At 47.6% G+C, this 16,459-nt stretch overlaps 7 protein-coding genes across 7 annotated transcripts; 4 read left to right on the forward strand and 3 right to left on the reverse strand.

Annotated features, from left to right (window-relative positions):
* Positions 1-519: 519 nt before the first annotated feature.
* TRIVIDRAFT_128569 (uncharacterized protein) lies at positions 520-1,692 on the forward strand (the record flags this gene model as incomplete). Its single annotated transcript, XM_014102756.1, has 2 exons — positions 520-1,017; positions 1,138-1,692. Coding segments are annotated over 2 exons (1,053 nt in total), but the record flags the coding sequence as incomplete, so codon positions are not given.
* A 1,278-nt stretch (positions 1,693-2,970) lies between these two features.
* On the forward strand, positions 2,971-3,513 carry TRIVIDRAFT_45879 (uncharacterized protein; the record flags this gene model as incomplete). Its single annotated transcript, XM_014102757.1, has 1 exon — positions 2,971-3,513. The coding sequence occupies one exon, from the start codon at positions 2,971-2,973 to the stop codon at positions 3,511-3,513; it is 543 nt and encodes a 180-aa protein (XP_013958232.1).
* Positions 3,514-5,281: 1,768 nt separating this feature from the next.
* TRIVIDRAFT_45536 (uncharacterized protein) lies at positions 5,282-5,764 on the forward strand (the record flags this gene model as incomplete). The annotated part of the gene is made up of 1 exon (XM_014102758.1): positions 5,282-5,764. One exon carries the CDS (start codon positions 5,282-5,284, stop codon positions 5,762-5,764), a length of 483 nt encoding a protein of 160 aa, XP_013958233.1.
* Positions 5,765-6,793: 1,029 nt separating this feature from the next.
* TRIVIDRAFT_221283 (uncharacterized protein) lies at positions 6,794-7,220 on the reverse strand (the record flags this gene model as incomplete). The annotated part of the gene is made up of 3 exons (XM_014102759.1): positions 6,794-6,957; positions 7,017-7,112; positions 7,169-7,220. 3 exons carry the CDS (start codon positions 7,218-7,220, stop codon positions 6,794-6,796), a joined length of 312 nt encoding a protein of 103 aa, XP_013958234.1.
* Positions 7,221-9,674: 2,454 nt separating this feature from the next.
* On the forward strand, positions 9,675-10,458 carry TRIVIDRAFT_67673 (uncharacterized protein; the record flags this gene model as incomplete). The annotated part of the gene is made up of 2 exons (XM_014102760.1): positions 9,675-9,941; positions 10,069-10,458. 2 exons carry the CDS (start codon positions 9,675-9,677, stop codon positions 10,456-10,458), a joined length of 657 nt encoding a protein of 218 aa, XP_013958235.1.
* Positions 10,459-10,632: 174 nt separating this feature from the next.
* On the reverse strand, positions 10,633-11,634 carry TRIVIDRAFT_58102 (glycoside hydrolase family 18 protein; the record flags this gene model as incomplete). The annotated part of the gene is made up of 2 exons (XM_014102761.1): positions 10,633-11,081; positions 11,133-11,634. The coding sequence occupies 2 exons, from the start codon at positions 11,632-11,634 to the stop codon at positions 10,633-10,635; spliced, it is 951 nt and encodes a 316-aa protein (XP_013958236.1).
* A 1,244-nt stretch (positions 11,635-12,878) lies between these two features.
* On the reverse strand, positions 12,879-16,113 carry TRIVIDRAFT_200353 (glycoside hydrolase family 3 protein; the record flags this gene model as incomplete). The annotated part of the gene is made up of 8 exons (XM_014102762.1): positions 12,879-14,699; positions 14,751-14,976; positions 15,023-15,171; positions 15,210-15,322; positions 15,374-15,657; positions 15,706-15,757; positions 15,807-15,872; positions 15,930-16,113. 8 exons carry the CDS (start codon positions 16,111-16,113, stop codon positions 12,879-12,881), a joined length of 2,895 nt encoding a protein of 964 aa, XP_013958237.1.
* Between the last annotated feature and the right edge of the window lie 346 nt (positions 16,114-16,459).

The raw sequence follows: 16,459 nt of genomic DNA on the forward strand, positions 1-16,459 counted from the left end.
TCTTCACAACCCCTGCCCGGATACGATTAACTCTCATTGGGTATCCAATTCCGGATACAAACATCGTAAACCATGCTGGATTTGTTCAAGTCGTTGGTGCGGAAGAAGGAACGGCAGTGGTGCGGTGCCTGTCTCTTTGAGCTCAATCCGACGGCTAAATCCCTCCAGTCCGACATAAGCGGGCGGTACGAGTACGCGTTTGCAGAAAGCGATGACCACGAGTTCAGCTTTGCGGATTTAATCAAGTCCTCTAAGCGCGGCTGTGATCGGTGCAAGGCTCTCGCCTCGGCATTTGAAAGCCTTGGAGCTGCTGGCTTCGAAGTGGCAAGGTGGCAGCCACACCTTAACTCACCTGGGAGCCCACTTCTGGAGATTCTAAATGACGATGAAACCAGCCAAATCTTCGAGATTTGTAGCAGCGAGGCATCGTTGGAGAAGGCGGTTTTGTTTGCAGATGATCCATCACCGCATGCCGTACTATGCAGAGGCTACAAGCTCTCACGCTCGACCGGAGACAACGAGGCTCTCGACCAGGCGGCAAAGTGGCTTACGGAATGTCGGGCCTCTCATGAGGAATGCCGAGTAAGCGATGCGGCGTTTGTGCCTAATCGATTACTCTATCTGGGAGACGACCGGACAGACAGTAATACCCTCGAGCTTGTCGAGAAGCCGGACCGTCCTATACCCTATGCGGCGCTGAGCCATAGGTGGACAAAAGAAACGCCGGCAAAGTCCCTCCTCACGTCCAACTTATTGGATCGGAAGCAACATGGTATGCCTATAGCAAGTCTGCCTCGAATGATGCAGGATGTCGTGTTGGTACTGCGTCGATTAGGCATCCAGTACATATGGATTGATTGCTTATGCATCATCCAGGATGACAAAGACGATTGGAAACGAGAGGCTGCCCTGATGGCCTCCATCTACACAAACGCTGAGCTTACTGTGGCGGCTTCGTGGTGCGACCAGCCTGACCAAAGTCTCTTTCGAGATCACAGCGCCCCCCATGAACTAACTGTAGATGTCGCTGAAGCAGATGGTCAGTCCATCTTTATACGTCGTAGAAAGCATCATTTCACCTGGCTCGGCATCGAGTCCAGCGCCGATGCCATGGCGGCCGAAAACCCAGACGTCGAGTGGCCACTCTTGACCAGAGGCTGGGTGTATCAAGAGCAGTTGCTGTCGCGCCGAATGCTTCACTTTACGCAGAACGAGCTCATTTGGGAATGTTTTGAGACAACTCATTGCGAATGTGGATGGTATGACAACAATACGAGCAGTCACGGCATTCTAGGGTCGTTTAAACAATCTCCTGTATCCAAATCTTGGGCCCAAATAATTAAAGGGTATGCAAAACGTCCCCTCACTGTTATCACCGACAAACTTCCAGCCTTGGCAGGCATTGGTAAGGCGATTGCTGCGGCAAATGATTACGATGCAGCGGAGTATCTCTGTGGGTTCTGGGAGAAGGAGCTTGAAGAGTCGTTCTTTTGGTATCTCAGCGAGCCTCCTCGCTACGCACGACCAGAGATTCGTATGCCAACATGGTCATGGGCATCTGTGATTGGAGGTGTTGAGTGTTGGCAAGTCTCTCTGGAAGGCATCGAGTTCTTGGGAAGTGATATGAAGTATTCTGGCGATCCCCTTTTAGGTGACGTGGTGGGCGGGACGCTGTCTCTCTCTGGACATGTTGCCTCTGGTATCGTATACCACGGCCAAGAATGGACAAATATTTTGGAGTCGCACAAAAGTGCCACAGGTTCTTCCGACATTATGACCGACAGTAGGGCTACCGAAGAGTTCGGGTTGAAGATTGGAGGGCAGTTTGCCACCTTCAATCCAGACTACAGGTTAGACTTGCCGGGGAGCGGATTCATCCCCTCTGGCTCACAGGTTCTCTGTTTACTCTTTGGCCGGACATGCTCTAGCGAATACGACGATTCCGGGGAAAGCACTGACACTGTTACGACGCACCTGCTCATCTTGCGCTGTACTGATGGAGTGCCTCTCCAATACGAGAGGATAGGCGTAAACGAAACGTGTTTTGAACTGGACGTCTTCATGAGTCAATCCGAGAGGCAGCAACTGACTCTAGTATGATTACATATTGTGTTACGCAGTTAGATAGTAACTTCTAGGCAGCAAGCACGCCAAGTTGGCTACACAGCATCCCAGTGACTACATGTGCAACACAGTGGCACCGCAGAGGGGCTATTTGTCCGGGCTGGCGACATGTCCTCCCACTAGAGGCTGAATAAAGCCCGAGCAGAGGCAGAATCTGGCTTCCTGTCCCAGTGAACCGCTATTTCTATGAGATAGATTACTTGTTAGAATACTACATTTTGGCTCAGATTCTCTGTGTCGCGGTTAAACTTCCCTGGGCTATTACAATTGCTTGGTAAGGGGAGGCTAATATCGCTGTACGCAAATCCAATGTTGTAGTTATGTCGTAGATGCCTCGCAATTTAATCCATAACCTCTCGAGAACATAATGAGATGCAGAAAAACGTTAAATGAACTACTTGTGTAGCATATAAGTACTTTCTTGAGAATCTGCGACTATTGGTACTTTCCTATGGCATCTGCTGCTATCGCCACCTTGGAAAAAGTACAAGTATGTGTTGTTATCACTAGCATTTACTTTGGAACACAGGATCCTGATGGCCAACTTGGAGGGCTGGTTGGCAAATCCCTACATTCGGAGTGCTGGCTCTTGGCCCTCTTACGGCTACGTGTAAGGAGCAGGAGATGCGAATAGTAATCTATAGGCAACAACAAAAGGCATATTGGACTGCTTTCAGAACTCCGCTGTCTGCGATGCGACTGCTTTGCATAAAAGCCGCCCTGCCATGAAGGTTTGCAGAGAAAGTCATGCTTGATAGGAGACTCCGTGTCCCAAGCTATCTTTTCACTCCAAGTTCATCTCAATCAATACTCGCTTTGCATCACCCAAGCATTTGGCCAACAAACATGGAGACTATATCGCCAAAAGTCCGACGCAGCACCGAAACTGTGTATGATATTGCCTTCGACCTAGTTAAGAAGCTCAAGGACGCTGGTCAAACTCTTGGAGTGGCCGAATCTCTGACAGCCGGTGGAGTCATGGCTGCCGTGACATCTGTGTCTGGTGCGAGTTCAGTATTTCGCGGAGGAGTTGTATCTTACGCAACGCCCCTCAAAGAAAAGCTTCTAGGTGTTGATGGCAATCTCATTGCTCTGGAAGGAGTCATCCACGCCGATGTCGCCAAACAGATGGCAGAAGGAGCGCGTCGAATAACAAGCCTTGACGGCAGCCAGACAACTTGGGGAATCGGGACTACAGGTGTCGCAGGTCCTGGCCCTCAGGATAACAGACCAGTCGGCATGGTGTATATTGGGATCGCTGGGCCTTCTGGGAGTCGTGCTTGGGGACCATTCAGCTTTCCAGGAGGGAGAGAACAAATCCGTGAAGCTACGATTGTCGAAGCGTTGCATCGATTGCGGGAACTGGTGAGCGCAATTCCGCACGACTAATCAGGATAAGAGCGGGTTTCATCCCGTACGGAGGATGGGACGGAGCATGATTGGCTGCCCTACCAAGTGTGCCTTGTTACCATAGCATGAATACTACCACAAGGGTATCAACGCAAGATCAATGCCCAAGTCAATCTCATTGTGCAAAGTGACCTGCGTCCCGCTCCGGGTGTGGCGGCTGAGTGGCCAGCCCTTGGGTAGGGTCAGGCTTTTTGGCATTTCGCCTTGCTGCAGAGTAAAATCTCCCCGCATGTGTGTAGCCGCATCCTTCATCCATCGTGGACGGACTATTTCATCCTTGGCAACTAGTAATACAAGGGGCAGATGTTTGCCTAGTCATATTTGTAAACATAATTTTTTATTTTTATTTTTGCCAAGCTGGAAAAATAAAAATCTTGATCGTAGGGCCGTATAGAGCTATAGAGGTACTCTGGAAGGCGACAGCTCCGAGTCAGGCGTCAGCACTTCAAAGCAGAGCAATGGCGATTCTTGGGAAAAACACTAAAAGGAGACTAGCATGTGGCCTGATGTTTATGCTCTAGTGCATCAAACGAAACGAAACATTTGTAAACGCCGGTCAGCACTTGCTGTTGAGCCTCCACGTGGGTAAGCCGGCAAAGACTCGGGCCCTGAATGAAGCTGTCCATGTTTGGATGCCATCCAGAGGGCACCCGCGAGGCTGGAGGGCGGTATGACGTCGCGACCGAAAATGGCAATATCACGAAAGCAGAAGGAATCGCAGGATTGAAAGCCATTGAGCTGAAGCGACGAGGAAAAGACTTGGATGCTTGCATGATGCTGTTGGCTGTGAGCTGAGAGGATCCTGGCGATGCTTGTTGGTCGACTCTTCACGACACGAGTAAAGTTACATTTTGCATCCCGTCGTGTCTATTCCTAGAATGCTTTGTAAAGCGGTGCAGCATGAAGCAAACAACACAAATGCAAATAGCTTCCCATGCAAGCTTATTGCCTTTACGGTATGCAGCTAGACCGCACTTGTGATTGTTTGTCAAATGAGATTGCCTTTGTCGACTCCATCGCAGGTTGGTTTATTCATAGTCCCAAGTCTGGACGCCTTAGTCAGTGCGCTGTCCTAATAATAGGATCATCTCTGCTGTGGCTGACAGCAATTAGCTTATCCAAAAGACGGAACTAGCCCAAGCCGGTGGCTGCGCAGCTCAAGCTAGTGCATTTATGGTGCTTACAAGCCAGGCCAAGTTCAAGCCCAGCGTTGTTGGTAAGTCTTGCTAAAGGCCTAAAATTGGGATGGTTCTGAGAAACGCCCAATCATGTTTCGCCCCAGGATAACTAGAGGTTCGGAAGATGGCGATGTTAGTGCTGAGGCGGGTGGATTTGGTAATGCCCAAGATGACCAACTGACTAGCACTTTGCTCGGTTGGGACACCAACCGAGAGGCTGTACAGTACTGCGACTGCAAATTTAGCCATGATGTTGGCTTGGGACATAGAGTCGAGTCTGCATCGAAACGGTGTATATATATGGAGCGTAGCTCCGTTGAAGCATCAAACTTCTCATCATCATCATCATCATCACAACAATACTACTACTACTACACTCTTATATCAACAACCTTTCTCACACTTCGATCATCGACTCTCGATTACATTAAAGTATTCGATTACCTACTACAATCTCATCTCCCCACACCTCACACATCAAAATGATTGCCTCCAGCATCTTCACCATCTTGGCCGCTGCCGTCGCCAGCGTTGCCGCGCTTCCCAAGGGCACTCCCACAGAAGGAAACATGCTTCCTTCTCGTACTTTCTTGACTGGTGTGACCCATTCAGTCGTCGTTGGACGCGGCGGACTTCACTTCGACCCCGAGAATGTTGTTGCTGAGATCGGTGACACTATCGAGTGGCACTTCACTGCTGCAAACCACTCCCTGGTTCAGTCCGACTTTGCTCACCCCTGCCAGCCACTTGCTGATGGCACTGGCTTCTTTTCTGGCTTCAACTTTGTTACTGCTGAGGGCCAGAACCCCAATGTCTACCAAATCACCGTTGTCGACAAGTCTACCATCTGGTACTACTGCCCTCAGCCAAAGGGAGCGCATTGCGTGAATGGCATGCTTGGCGTGATCAACCAGGATTTTAGTGGGGATAAGACTCTTTCGAACCAGAAGGTTCTTGCGAAGACTGCCGAGCTCATCATTCCTCCCGTCATCCAGGGCGGCCGCGTTGGTGGCTTCCAGAGGGCCAACCCCAATCCCCTCAGCGGTTTCTAAGCTAGCTCTACGACTGTCCTGCAGCGGCAGCTGAGCTAGTTTCTTTAAACTCTATTTTATCATCTATTATGGCATTTGTCTTTCTTTTTCATTATTGGAGCGCAATTCGGATTTGGACTACGGGGGCGGGTTTGCAACCAAGATATCACATTGAGTTATATAGACTAGACTTTCATTCACCACAATATATACTGATTCAAAAATATACTAAATAATCCAATACTGTCCCGACTACAATTGATCCAATTAACTTGCAAGCTTTGCATTCACCAGTCTCTCTTACAAAACATCGCTGTCAATCCCCAAATTTCCCGAACAAAGTCGGGGACCCGGCCCCACATAATCGGAGGTTAAACCTCGGGAATCTCCAAATGACGCACGACAGCCCAATGACATCATTTGCCGCGGTTATACCGATGCATTCCGAGGCATGTTCTCGCCATGTCTTTTCCCATCACTGCACGTCCAGATCAAACATGAGAATCTCTCAAGCAAATCAAAACGGGTGATCGCAATCACGATTACGATCATGATTGACTACATTAAACTACTCTCGGAAACCCTCAGCTCTATCTGACCAATTGACGGCTGCCGGACCGCGCGACTCGGATTATAAGCTGACCTTGGTGAAAGTTGTCTACATGTATCTTCTCACCACGGTAGAAGGAGATGAAATATAGATTCCTACATTATAGGGACAATATTAGTACGAGCGCCGACGACAATGACTTTCTGGCTTACAGGAGTCTCATCTCCATCGAAATTTTGTTTATTGACACTAACGATCTATTTACGCAGCGAGAATCCTAAAGCTCAGGGTAGTAGTACTGGATGTAATTGTTATCTATACTGATGATCAAGCACTACACTCACCTTATGCACGATTTTTACCGACTGCAACATCTAGAGGATCAGCATTCAATTTACTAATTATATCCGTAAACTTATTCGTATTGTCATCTGACGTTGATCGAAGCTGTAGAAGACTAGCCATGCTTGCCCCGCGACCGTGTTACAATGCAGCCCCTCTTATAATTGCATGTATCCATCCCCGGTCCATTCCAATCCAGCAAGTTCCGCCACACGATAGAAGCGCTCCTCTTCACTCGGCGTCAGGCTACCACCAGGGCCGCTTCCAGCGATCCAAAAGTATTCGGGGCCAACGCGAAAGCGGAACACATTACCGCTGCCCTCTGAGTATCGTTAGCCGCTGGATTGAAGAAAAGATGATATAGATAAGGATAGAACATACCCCCACGGTGATAGTAGAGTATGGTGGTTGGGTGGTGGTGAGATTGGCCATTTTGCTGAGTTTGCTGAGTTTGCTGAGTTTGCTGCTGAGATGTGGCTGTCTCCAAGTTAGGAGGCATCTCCAGGAGGAGAACAGGGTATATTATTGCTCACAGAGACGAAGCAACCGCTCACGTCGTGCTTCCTCATTCACGTTGCTGGGCATTTTGTATCTAGCTCAAGCACTCAATCAGCTTTAGGCTCAATATACACACGATGCGAGCGGTACATGAAGCTTGGCTTTGACGGCCTCACAGTGGACTCGGTAAGGACGATGCGGATGCGGTTTCAAACGAGTCTGAGTCGATTTAAAATGTGTAGTTAGAAATGAGTAGGTTGAGGCGAAGATGCGATGCAGAATAAGCTTGCGAAGTAACATAATGTTGTTTGTGGAAGATGCACGTCAAGTAGTGAATCAAGGCTACATATACACACCTGTATACACCGCTCGGCATATCAGTGCACGAATGTCATGCTTCTAGCACAGCACTCTGACCTGCACAGCGTCTTCAGTTGCAAGTATCGGTACGAGTTTCTATACGCATTTCGATGTTCTTTTACCAACTGTATTTTGAGTAGTTTAATATCGTCCCGAGGGAGCTTTTTAGTACTTCTAGATGCCTTGATGTGATTTACCCTTTAGAATCAGTATAATACATGCACAATCTTGGATGGTCAGTTACATGGGTTCAAGCAAATATATTAAAAGCGACCTACTTTCAGAGCTCATTGCAAATGACTGAGGCGGACTTTGAAGATCATCGTGTATTTGCGCCATCCAATGGCTAAATAGAATGCTTTCCTTAATAATGGACAGCTAAGACAGCTATTCCCACGCCTTCTTCAAGCTTTCTGTCTATTTTGCTTAATTGATAATCCTGATACATTGACCCTTTAGTCAGAGTCTAGTTTCTCAGCTTAGAAAAGCGGACAATTATTTAAGCTAACTCGAATCTGAGCCGGATCTAGGTAGACTTACGTGAGGTCAGGAATCGGATTAGATGCTCTCTTACCTGAAACCAGGTGATGATGGACCTGTGAGCATGATTTATTACATAGCGTTAATTAAATGCGAGTGATTCTCCATCCTTAGCGAATTTTGGGTGGAAAGTGACTCTGGAACTGTTTCACGTAAAGGATACAAAATGATTGCTGGGAGAAGAAAACTCTGAAGATGACTTGATGGCAATAAAATAGGAAACTTGGTCAGCCTACAACCCCTGTCGTCTCTATTTTCTCCTGAGCCCCTTTTCTTACTTCCCCTGTATTAGTGAACTAGACTGATTGGGGAGCTGTAGAAGGACATTCTATACAGTAGTTCACTCAACCCAAATATCAGAAGTTAATCAAACTACTGGGAAGAGTCTCAGCTACACATCACGTTCAAGTTCATTTGCTTCGATATATATCTCACAAATAAGTAGCTTACATATACGAGCGAAGTGCGGTGCCTCCTACGAGAGAACGATGAATAACTTCTCGCATTCGTGTTACTCCGTACCCACCTTCGCACATGTGCAGCTTTAACGCGTCCCAATCACGTTAACCGCATCGACCCTTCTACATTTGCCGATGCACGATCTACGTAGTCTCTCCGAGCCGCTATTTGAGACATTGAAATGTGCACCCCCGCCTCCCTATATTCATACAATAGTACATAGATGTCGCTTAAGCTGGATTGTACTGATCACTTTCACGGTGTTGAAAGTACCTGTAATGTCTTGTCCCGAATACGTTGTCAGCCGTGAGATTTATAGATGACATGACTCGTCCGGGGAATTCACACCGCCAATCAAATGATGTAAATAGCTCCCATTTATCAACCGGGTTACAAGACAAATAAAAGGCGTTGAGATCTTGCCCATGGAGTGACACACTAGATCTATGTACATGGAGCTGTTAGCCTTTCTAGCGGATTACATGCGAGGAACTAGCAGGAAAATATCTCACAATATTGTCTTCACAGCGGGCTGTGTCTATCACTTCCCCAGAGTCGTTCGCAATATACACCCGACAAGTCTTCTTACACCCCGCGGGCCCTCGCCCAACAAAGCCGGCCCATCTCTTGCTCCCGACCGAGCGGGCGGACAAGGTTGGGCTGGAAGTTTTTCGCGAGGATCCAAAGCCAGCATAAGCTAGCCAACCCCGGCCCCCAGCCCGATGCGGGCTAGCAGGCTGCTTAATATAGCATCAGAAACGTGCCAACCTTGGAGCCATTCGCCTGGGAAGAAGAAACCCCACCGACTACTGCTCCTCTGGGATGTCTTCGAGGAGTTGCTGGGAGAGAGCTGCATCCACTCGCCGCGTGCTCATGTGCAGCTGCTCGATGGGCTAGGCAACAGATCGGGAAGAAAATCGTCCCTTGGTAACCCAGAGTTATGCCGCGTCTGGATCCAGCATGTTTGATTGAGCATGGCGGCCTCTTGTTTGCTATCAGATGGTATTTGGAATTTCGGAATTTCGGCATCGAAAGACTTGGCTGCATGGTACAAAAGGCGTCGGTAGCTCGTCCATCTGATAGCGAGATTCTCGAGCTTGGCCAAGAGCAAAGAATCAAAGCGACAGCATTCTACATTCTTGAATTGTTTGGGATACTCGATTTCACTCCTTAGCTATCAATATGCGTGCTACAACTCTCTCTACCGCCGCCGCCATCGCGCTGGCTTCCCAGGCCAGTGCAACGACCATTCGAATCGATGTTGGACAGAACGGCGCTCTTGCTTTTACTCCCGACAGTGTGAAAGCCGCTGTTGGTGATATTTTGGACTTTCATTTTCATGCAGTCAACCACAGCGTTGTAATGGGCGACTTTGCAACCCCTTGCGCTCCAGCTAAGACGGGTGGCTTTTTCTCCGGCTTCATGCCTGTTTCTGGAAGTGGAGAGGCGGTACGTAAACATATGTTTCAAGAACCTTATTATATGTTTCAAAGCTATTTCCACTTATAAACACACCTTGTTTTCACGTGTCTGTGGGTCTGCATGTGGTTGGTTCTCAGCTAATAGTATCTTGTAGGACGACTCGTTCCAAGTCACCGTCAACTCGACCGATCCCATCTTCTTCTACTGCTCACAAAACAAGTTTGAGCACTGCAAAAGTGGCATGTCTGGTGTGGTCAATGGACCAAGCAGTGGAAATACTCTTGCAGCTTACCAGAGTGCTGCTAAAAATGTCCAGAATGCTTCAAACCCGCCCTCGGTTTTTGGTGGCAAACTTGTGACTGCCTCCAGCGCCACGACGACATCTGCTGCCGCCGCCGCCACAACTTCATGCACTACCAGCACCAAGAGCGGTAACGGTAGCGGCTACAAGCGATCTGACACTTGCTCTGGTGCAGGCTCCGTCCAGGTTTCCGTTGGCATTGTTGCCGCTTTCACTTTCGGCATGGCGATCCTGTTGTCCTAGATTGATTTACAGGCGGGATAGGAATTTCCTATCCATGGTTGGATACCCAGATTGGCATTCTATTTATACATGATAATAAACCTAATGAATAATTGACAACTTATACTCGAAATCTATTGAGCAACATTTTCTTGATCATGGTGTGAATCATATGTTCTTGAATACGACATCTATTTACAATCCGGCAGCAATCTTTTGTTGGAAATTTCCATTCTTTACAGCCAGTTGGGCTTCCCAAAGCATAGCTCCACCATAATTGGGGAGATTCATGTTCTTCACATCTTGAAGAGAACTAACCAAAGTGTCGGCATCAACGTAGCCCTGATCTCCATCAGCGCCACTAGCCAGAGCCCCGATGAAGAGCGTAGCGTTGCCAATGCCACTGCTCCAGGTCTGAACAGAGTTCTTAAAATCAGACTGTGCAATGTTGCAGTCGCCGTTGTTGTAGAACTGAACCCAAACATAGTCCAGCTCTTTGCAAACGTCAAGAGGCTCTGATGCGTCAGGGAATGGGCACTGAGGTGCGGCCGTGAGGTAGTAAGTCTTGCTAGTGTCCGATTGGAAGTTGGATCTAAAGCGCTGTGTCATGGCCAAGTAGCCAGTAGAGTCACCGGATTCGTTGTCTAAATAACGTTAGCCAAGTCAACCAAACTAGATCAACCTAAATTACATACCTAGATCGAAGCCGTCGAGCTTAATATCTCCGAAAGGGCGTAGTTCAGCGTTTTCGGTACCACCACCAAACAGGTTCCAGAGCGTATCAGCAATCTTCTCTCCATCAGAGTCTGATTGGAGAGTGACATCGGCATCGGCACCACCAAGGCTGAGAATAACTAGCTTTCCGGCAGACTGACACTGCTTGATAGCATCTACGAGGCCGCTGCCATCTTTGAGCCCAGTCGCGCCAGCGCTCTGCTGAGCATCAGATGAGTTATCCAAGCCGCTCATGCTAATTTCGGGCCAACCACCGGCAGCAAAGAACCTATTGAGGAAAGCAAGATTCACAATGCCGTAGGAGTCATCTGAGCAGACGTCGCTGAGTGTTGTGCTGTCATCTTCAGCACCCCAGTAAATGACTAAACGAGCATTGCCGGCGTCAAGAGCACGCTTGGCTGGCAGTGCGTTAGAAAGAGTGGCCAAAAGGCCGGTAATGGCGACTGCGTTTCGAACAAACATGTCGTGAAGGAAGTTAACGAAAGGTCAAAGAGTGAGGTGAATAATCCGTATGTACAACGTGAGTCTGCCTATAAAGAACGGCAAAAGGAGTGTGATATATACAATCCGAGATGGGAACTTGGTCTCTAATAGAGTGAAATGAATAAATGTTGATAGGGTTTGTGCGAATTTATATATTCTTCTACTCTTCTTGACTTTCTGCAGCGTCTCAGTCTCATTGCGATCATATTAACGTAACTTGGCAGGTGCCATTCAAATTCACACTTCATTAGCTACAACACACTAAATAGAGGGCGGAACTGCAGATCCGGAGATACTCAAGGGACGGATGTTACAAGCTTAGCAACTTGAGTTGTCGATCTTTGCTCGTATAAGCGCTGAGATGACGCTAAAAGGCAGTCGTGCTGTTAGAATGAAACGCGACATAATCTTGCCGCTGTTGGACCACAAACTGTTCCATATTCGTAGATGAAATGGCAAGATACATGGTGGAATTAAATCGGCCCTTTGACAAATGCGACTGACGATCACGGAAAAACTGCTTCGTGTTGTAGATGCGACTTTTCTTACATCTGCCTACGGTTTGACGGTTACATCTCGTTGTTCGATAAGAGGGATGCATGATGGATGCAGCATTTTCTGAATATGAATTCCACCATTGAGAAGAGCATGTTAATATCTTCTTGGCAGCCATATTCTAGCATTAGGCTTTCGAAAATGAAGCTGGAATACCGTGCAATTCTGCCACAGTACAGTCGTTTCCAGTGTCTCTATTGGAGGGATAGGGCTTACACGGCTTTAATGCCAATTGCCTTATTAGGAAGGTAACGTCTCAAGAAGTCCCACAACGGGCTCCGCGGTGGCAGAGACAATAATAAGCTTTCCGCTGTCTCAAAGCACTCAGGGCACGAGTAACTAAAAGGGCTGTGTCCACAAAGGGTCCAAGGCAATGCTTTTGTAGAAAGATCTACATAAAACGCCCCTGAAGGCAGTTGGTTCTCAACGGCAGACGCGGAGCAAGTGACTAAAGTTGTAGAATCGACAGGACCGAAAGCCGGGCATTTCGTTACATTCAAGAATATGTTTCATAGGCACCTTTCCAAACACTTTAAGCACTCCCGCTTCAATTCTACCGTCGACAACAGCGAAACGTAGCTACACAGGTAGTTTGCACGAATTAACACTCTGTCACAAGTTTAAAGACTGATATAAATAACAAAATGGCTGGCTAAGCTAATACAATTTTAACCAGCACATTGCAGTGTGACACTCTTACTAGTGTCTGCATTGCTACCGCCATTCTCCAGCAGAGCAAATGTATAAGATCCCTTTTCCAGCTCCCATTTATTCGCTCGATTGAGAATCATCAGATATCGGTCAACCTCCAGTTTAATAGAAACACTCTTTTTCTCACCGGCATCCAGATATACTCGCTGGAAACCAACTAGCTGTTTAACCGGCTGAGTAACAGTTGACACCCGACCTAGTAAGTAAATCTGGGCAACATAACTGCCAGAAACGGAGCCAGTGTTTTCTACGGTTACCGAGAACGTGATCCAATCACCACCGCCAAAAGTCTGACCACTAGCCAGAGCATCGAAGTTGGATCTCTTGGAGCTTGTGCCCCTAACGGATGCAGTGGGAGAAGAAGTTGAAAAGGTGGTGTAAGATAAACCATATCCAAATGGATAGGTGGGATCCGATGGAATGTCGAGATATTGGGCAGCTCGGGCAGATGGCTTATAATTGTAATAAGCTGGGACCTGAGCAACTGAATAAGGTACTGTGATTGGCACACGTCCCCCTGGATTAAAAGTGCCAAAGAGTACATCCGAAATGGCTTGTCCTCCAGCTTGTCCGCCAAAGAATGTGCTCAATACGGCGGACGACTGCTGGTAGTGATCAGGAATGGCAAAGGGTCTTCCACCTTCAAGTACAAGAATTACGGGCTTTCCAAGTGCGTAAATCTTCTTGGCTAGAGCATCTTGACTTGGTGCAAGATCGAGTGTTCCGCGATCGCCACCTTCACCATCACTATTCCAGGCAGCTCCCACTGCGAGAACGACAACGTCGCTATCTTTGGCAACTGATACTGCCTGATCGAGTGCGTCACCGTTGGGCGATACAAGATTCCACCAGAAAATGAGCTGTGAGTTTACCGAGTTGACATTTGCCGTCTTCTTGTAGTTGTTCCATGACTGAAACTCGATACGGACTTGATGCTTAGCGCCCTTCTTGAATGTAAACTCAACGCCGTCTTGAGGAGGGATGGAGTGATTCGCTTGAGTCCACCCATAACCCTGGATATTCCCTATAACGTTTCCTTGAGGTCCGTAGCCCTTGGATGTAATCAACTTGCCATCAACATAGAGCTTCGATGTGCTGTTTGGTCCAATCGCAATTCCGATCCACCCGTTGACGTCGAGATCAGTAGGCGATTCAAATTGGCCTTCCCAGACAGCGCTAAAATTATTCGAAGAAAGTCCTGGTGGTGGATATAAACCCCAGTCTTGGGCAGGAACTTCTGACCGTGACGCTTTCGGGGAGGTGAAATTTGTCTCACCATAGTACGTCGCCTTGAGGCCACCAGTCTTCCCGTTTGACGACAAAAGATATCCGGGAACAACGTATTGATTGTTGTATTCCCAGCTATTGGTGCCCCAGCTTGACGAAATTTGCGCTCCAGAGTGGCCACTCTTCTTCAGATGGCTCAACATGCCCTGGCGGAGCGTGTCTGCATATTTAGCTGGATACTGCCCTAGAGCTCCAGAGTAGTCTCCCAAGTTAATGGTGTCAGCAAACGGTCCAATGAGTGCAATCTTGGTGTTTGATGACGGATTCAACGGCAGTGTGTTGTTGTCATTCTTGAGCAGTACGATACTCTTGTGTGCCGCCTCCAGTGCAACGTCCTGGTGGCTCGCCACAATAGCAATTGGATCGATGTTCTCGGGAATGTAGGCATTCTTAAAAAGGCCGAGGTCCCATTTGACCCCCAAGATTTTCCGAACGTGAGATTGGAGTGTCTTGAGAGGCACAGTTCCGTTGGCCACAAGATCTTTTGTAATCTGTCTCTGGTCAGTAAAATTGCCGGCTAATATGATTCAGTGCAGGCTTACGGTAAGGTAGGAGTCCAGATCCCAATCGTAAAAGTCAATCATGCCGCCAGCATTAAACCATTGCTGCATTGCATCCGCCTGAGAGTTTGCCACTCTGTGCTGCGTAAGAATATTTCTCATGCAAGTATCATCCGCCAGAGTAAAGCCGTCAAAGTTCCAGTCCTCTAGAGTCTGGTATAGCATCGGGTGAACAGCTGCAGGAATTCCATCAATCTCATTATATGCCCTGAACGAGGTTAGCCATGTCTCTATAAGTAAGTCACAGTTCATACATCATTGCTCCCCTAGCTCCTCCTAACTCGTAGTTGGCTTTAAAAGGAACCAAAAGATCCTCCATAATCTGTCGAGTTCCGAGGCCTGTGAACGGAGCTGTGTTGTGACCAGCTTGAGCTGCGCCGTGTGCGGCAAAGTGCTGATTCGTCTTAGTGGGAGTTACAAAGTATTCATTGTAAACTATACCTTCATGATTGGGTACACCGCGTCAGGATCTGACCACGACTTGTTCTTGGATAAGCCAGAAGAGTAAGCAACTCCAATATGAGATGTGAGAACTTTGTCTTCTCCAAAGGTTTCTAGAAGATGTTAGTCAACACAATGAAGCCGCTAGTGCCTAACTTGCGCACCTTGTACTCTCCCCCAACGAGGATCATGAGCGAGATCAAGGACCGGTGAGAAACAGCCGTGTATTCCAATCGACCTTGCTTCAGTTCCGATGGCCCTTCCAATCCGGTAGACGATATCGGTGTCAAATGTAGCTGCCATTGCAATATTCTGCGGAAACAGCGATTGCTTAAACGATCCAACACCATGAAGACACTCTTCAACAAGCATCATAGGGACTTTGATGTGCGACTTGTCTAACTGAAGCTTTTGAATAGAGTTGAAGAATGACTTGTTCATGGGGTACCTGATCAGATGTGAGATTTAGATGGAGTGCCGGTGGAAGTGTACAAACCAGTCGTGTATCACACCAATAGGAGATGTCGGACTAAGATGCATCGTTTGATCTATAATCCGTCAATTGTGCTCTTTGACGTGGGTAAATTTGGACATTACCGTAAAGTTCATTGTGAGAGTCTTTTCCAACAATGTCATCCCCAAACATGAGATGCAGCTGCAGGACTACGATATTGTTATTATATCACGTCATGATCCATTTCTTCTTCATCCAGTACTCACCCAAATCGCTCACAGTCATCTTTGATATCAAAGAGTCAATAAATTGATCTTTATTCTGAGGTTTAGTTGCCGTTCCATCATTGCTTCGCTTGGCCAGCCCTTCAAAATTCAGGAAACCAGCATCGACGTGGGAGGCGGCCGAAATCGCCAAAAATGCTGCAGCCTTCCAATGTTTGAGCAGCATCTTGAAACAACTGGTTACATTGATTGAGATGCTCTACAAGGACCGGCGCATAAATATAACATCATATATTCGTGACATTTTATATTTACAGAATGACTGCCGTATATACGGGATGTCATAAATGGCGTTACAATACAGGTAGAGTGAGGGGGATCGACAATCCGATCAATGCGGGGAGGTATCCGATCGGTGTTTATGGCTAAATTGAATCGCATTTCCGGGTCAGATGTGCATTGAAAATACTACCCTATCCAGGGATCTATTATCCTACGGAATATTTCTCGTCAAGTCAAATGCCGTGATTCATCTCCACCTCGTTCGATGAGCCGATTGTAAACAAGGTTAT

This window comes from Trichoderma virens (assembly GCF_000170995.1).
Source record: "Trichoderma virens Gv29-8 chromosome Unknown TRIVIscaffold_5, whole genome shotgun sequence".
NCBI classification, from domain to species: domain Eukaryota; kingdom Fungi; phylum Ascomycota; class Sordariomycetes; order Hypocreales; family Hypocreaceae; genus Trichoderma; species Trichoderma virens.